Below are 4,724 nucleotides of genomic sequence, written 5' to 3' on the forward strand. Positions count from 1 at the left end.
AAGTCAGGGGAAACGTACCTTGACGGTGCGTTTAGGGGAAACGTACCTTGACGGTGCGTTTAGGGGAAACGTACCTTGACGGTGCATTTAAGGGAAGTCAGGGGAAACGTAAATTGACAGTGCGTTCAAGGGAAGTCAGGGGAAATGTACCTTAATGGTGCGTTTAAGGGAAACGTACCTTAACGGTGTGTTTAAGGGAAACGTACCTTGACGGTGCGTTTAGGGGCAACGTACCTTGACGGTGCGTTCAAGGGAACTCAGGGGAAATGTACCTTAACGGTGTGTTTAAGGGAAACGTACCTTGACGGTGCATTTAAGGGAAGTCAGGAGAAACGTACCTTGACGGTGCATTCAAGGGAAGTCAGGGGAAACGTACCTTGACGGTGCATTCAAGGGAAGTCAGGGGAAACGCATCTGACGTGAGCTTTAGGGGAAACGCACTGACGGTGCGTTTAGGGGAAACGTACCTTGACGGTGCGTTCAAGGGAAGTCAGGGGAAACGTACCTTGACGGTGCGTTCAAGGGAAGTCAGGGGAAACGTACCTTGACGGTGCGTTCAAGGGAAGTCAGGGGAAACGTACCTTGACGGTGCATTCAAGGGAAGTCAGGGGAAACGTACCTTGACGGTGCGTTCAAGGGAAGTCAGGGGAAATGTACCTTGACGGTGCATTTAGGGGAAGTCAGGGGAAACGTACCTTAATGGTGCGTTTAGGGGAAACGTACCTTAACGGTGTGTTTAAGGGAAACGTACCTTGACGGTGCGTTTAGGGGCAACGTACCTTGACGGTGCGTTCAAGGGAACTCAGGGGAAATGTACCTTAACGGTGTGTTTAAGGGAAACGTACCTTGACGGTGCATTTAAGGGAAGTCAGGAGAAACGTACCTTGACGGTGCATTCAAGGGAAGTCAGGGGAAACGTACCTTGACGGTGCATTCAAGGGAAGTCAGGGGAAACGTACCTTGACGGTGCGTTTAGGGGAAACGTACCTTGACGGTGCGTTTAGGGGAAACATACCTTGACGGTGCGTTTAGGGGAAACGTACCTTGACGGTGCGTTCAAGGGAAGTCAGGGGAAACATACCTTGACGGTGCATTCAAGGGAAGTCAGGGGAAACGTACCTTGACGGTGCGTTCAAGGAAGTCAGGGGAAACGTACCTTGACGGTGCATTCAAGGGAAGTCAGGGGAAACGTACCTTGACGGTGCGTTTAGGGGAAACGTACCTTGACGGTGCATTCAAGGGAAGTCAGGGGAAACGTACCTCGACGGTGCGTTTAGGGGAAACGTACCTTGACGGTGCGTTCAAGGGAAGTCAGGGGAAACGTACCTTGACGGTGCATTCAAGGGAAGTCAGGGGAAACGTACCTTGACGGTGCATTCAAGGGAAGTCAGGGGAAACGTACCTTGACGGTGCGTTCAAGGAAGTCAGGGGAAACGTACCTTGACGGTGCGTTCAAGGGAAGTCAGGGGAAACGCACCTTGACGGTGCGCTTTAGGGGAAACGCACCTTGACGGTGCGCTCAAGGAAGTCAGGGGAAACGTACCTTGACGGTGCGTTTAGGGGAAACGTACCTTGACGGTGCGTTCAAGGGAAGTCAGGGGAAACGTACCTCGACGGTGCGTTTAGGGGAAACGTACCTTGACGGTGCGTTCAAGGGAAGTCAGGGGAAACGTACCTTGACGGTGCATTCAAGGGAAGTCAGGGGAAACGTACCTTGACTGTGTGTCTGGTGCTCGTGATGAAAGCTTTCCTCTTCGACAGCTCGGCTGCGTCCAGGTTGAACTTCTTGGGGTTGGACTCAACGATGCTTTCACTGACAGTTAAGGAACACGTTCATCTTGAAATCCCTGAACTAACTTAAACACACGTGGCTGTTAGAAGGATGAAATCTAAAGTATAACGTTTAGAGGATATTGATGGTCTCGTCGAGGTCCTCCAGGTCCCACTCGATGGACCGTAAACTGTTCCTCAGCTCATTGGTCGTCCAGTCCATTTCCTCCTTGGAGGCTCCGCCCCCTTCCTGCAGCAGCTCGCTCCATCGCTGGTGGAGGCTCTGCGCTGCGTTCACTGCCTTCTGCACCTCACTGCAACACACAACCACAGATATATATGTGTAGATACTTATACACAACCAGAGATACTGTATGTGTGCATATATACTGTATGTGTATGTGTGTATATATACTGTATGTGTGTGCGTATATATACTGTATGTGTGTATATATACTGTATGTGTGTATATATACTGTATGTGACTGTATGTGTGTATATATACTGTATGTGACTGTATGTGTGTATATATACTGTATGTGTGTATGATAACTAATATATGATAACCTCTGCAGTCTTCCTGATAAACCGGCAATAATCCGACTGTAAATACATTTCACTATTTATTCTCTGCACTTATATGTATTTATTGATTGATTGTTAATCTTCATAAACCATCCATGCATGTACTATATACATTCAGCCTCTTTAATCTAATGTTAAACAGACATTTGGTATATATTAGTGTCTGTATTTATTTCTAATGAATGTTCAACATGTTTGTTTCTGCACCAATTACAGAGGGAAGTGTTGCTAACTTTAGCATTAAAAGCTTCCCTGATTCTGACTGTGTGTGCTAACAGGCTAACACTGAGAGCTAACCCGTTATCACAGCGGTTAGCTAGCTGCTCATCTGCTGTTAAACCCAAAGTTAAACTGGTTTCTGTCTCTGTGGTGGAATTAATTATCGTTTAGCTATCAGGTCCCCACAGGCTAATACTAGCTGTTAGCATTAACGCTGTTATCACGGTGAAAACAGTTAGCCTGCTGTTAGCATTAGCTCTGTTATCACGGTGAGACCAGTTAGCCTGCTGTTAGCATTAGCATGTTTTCTGACCCTTTAACGACGAAGAACGGGTCCTCCATCGACATGTTGCTGTTTCTGGTTCAGTCGGAGCGGAGCTCCATCTCTCAGGCCTTCAGCTGTCCGAACTAACCCAACTTTATCCTCCGTTTCTCTGCTTTAACTCAGTCTGTCTTCATCAGAAAAACCGCAGCCAGGCTCCGCTTTGTTTACATGCAGCGGCGGAAGTGACGTCACATGGGCTCAGAACGGGTCATCACATGGATGTGGGTCATCATAACAAAACCGAGGAATTACCTTCTTATATACTGTCTATGTGAATTGCAGTAAAAACGACCAGACTTACAAAGGGTTAGTGTGTGTGTGTGTGTGTGTGTGTGTGTGTGTGTGTGTGTGTGTGTGTGTGTGTGTGTGTGTGTGTGTGTGTGTGTGTGTGTGTGTGTGTGTGTGTGTGTGTGAGATCAGAGATATTATTAATTAACCAGGTCTCTGATTACATCTTTAGTTTTAATGATCGTCTCATTCACACACTATGAAGAATATCAGGTCAGTAATTGTTATTAAATATAATGAAGAAACATCTCTCAGTGTTGCTGAGTTTATAACTGACAGTAATAATAAGAAGGGGAAGGGGCAGCAGGGTCATGTAGACCTATTGCACTGACAGCAGTGATGTGTGAAATAATAATAAGAATGGTGACAGATAGAATAGTGCAGAAACTGGAGAAGGAGGGATGGGTCACGCTAATGCAAAGTGGGTTTGGCAGAGGTAGGAACACCATGGACTCTGTGATTTCCCTGGAATCAGATGTAAAGAAGGCCTTGGTAAATAGACAGGGAGTAATTGCAGTGTTTCTGGATATTGAGACAGCTTATGACATGTTATGGAAAGAGGGGCTGATAATGAAGCTGTGTGGTGCAGGGATATGAGGGCGTTTGCTTACAGGACTACGGGTTAATTAGGGTGAGGGTGGGAGAGGCTTTATCACCACAGGGAAGCGTAATCAATCAATTGAATGCTCTTTAATGTCACGGGAAATCACTTCTTCAAAGACATGGACCTGGGGGGAGGGGAGGGGGGGCTAACCCTAACCCGGCCTCTCACTCAGTAAGAGCGTTCGCCCCATGTTGGCTGAGTCCTGCAACGGCGCGGGTTCAAATCCCACCTGCTGCCCTTTGCTGCGTGTCATCCCCCATCTCTCTCCCTCTTTCATGTCTATCCACTGTCCCTGTCTAAATAAAGGGAAAAGCCCCAAAAGAATGATCTTTAAAAAACATGGACCGGGGTTTGGGTTTCCCTGTTTGCGGATGATGTATATGATGATCATATAACATATAAAATAATAGACTGGGGAAGCAAGTGGATATTTAAATTATCAACGGAAAAAAAACAAATATGTTTTATTTGGCAATAAGAAAAGTGAATGTCAAGGTTTATATATGTATGGACAGGACATAGAGAGAGTGAAAGAGTTTAAATTATTGGGACTATTTTGTGATGAAAGGTTGACGTGGAAAAAGCATTTAGAAAGCATTGTGAATAAGTGTGAAACAGTTATAGATGTGATGCGGTCCCTACCAGGAAGAATGTGGGGTGCTGGCCAGGATCTACAGACCAATGGTCAGATCCAGACTAGATTATGGGACAGCAGCTAAATCAATACTTGATTAACTGTATGTAGTGCAGGCAAAAGCATTAAGAGTTGTTTGTGGACCTTCTGCACCACCCCATATTCTGCATTACTTGTAGAAATGGGGGAGACCCCTTTGGGAATCTGAGGGGACACCAAGGATAAACATATATAATCAGACTGTAGTAGAGATGATATAATCAGACTGTAGTAATAGAGATGATATAATCAGACTGTAG

At 46.0% G+C, this 4,724-nt stretch overlaps 1 protein-coding gene across 1 annotated transcript in view; it reads right to left on the bottom strand.

Moving 5' to 3' along the window:
* Positions 1-3,092, bottom strand: part of stx6 (syntaxin 6) — an 11,761-nt gene extending 8,669 nt beyond the window's left edge. Inside the window, exons 1-3 of the mRNA XM_078244506.1 lie at positions 2,888-3,092; positions 1,915-2,084; positions 1,714-1,808 (exon numbers count right to left, since the gene is read on the bottom strand). Coding sequence (XP_078100632.1) covers positions 1,714-1,808; positions 1,915-2,084; positions 2,888-2,922 — 300 coding nt within the window. The 5' untranslated portion in view covers positions 2,923-3,092. The remainder of the gene's footprint in view (positions 1-1,713; positions 1,809-1,914; positions 2,085-2,887) is intronic.
* Between the last annotated feature and the right edge of the window lie 1,632 nt (positions 3,093-4,724).

Source organism: Sander vitreus, unplaced genomic scaffold (assembly GCF_031162955.1).
Source record: "Sander vitreus isolate 19-12246 unplaced genomic scaffold, sanVit1 ctg249_0, whole genome shotgun sequence".
Classification (NCBI taxonomy): Eukaryota; Metazoa; Chordata; class Actinopteri; order Perciformes; family Percidae; genus Sander; species Sander vitreus.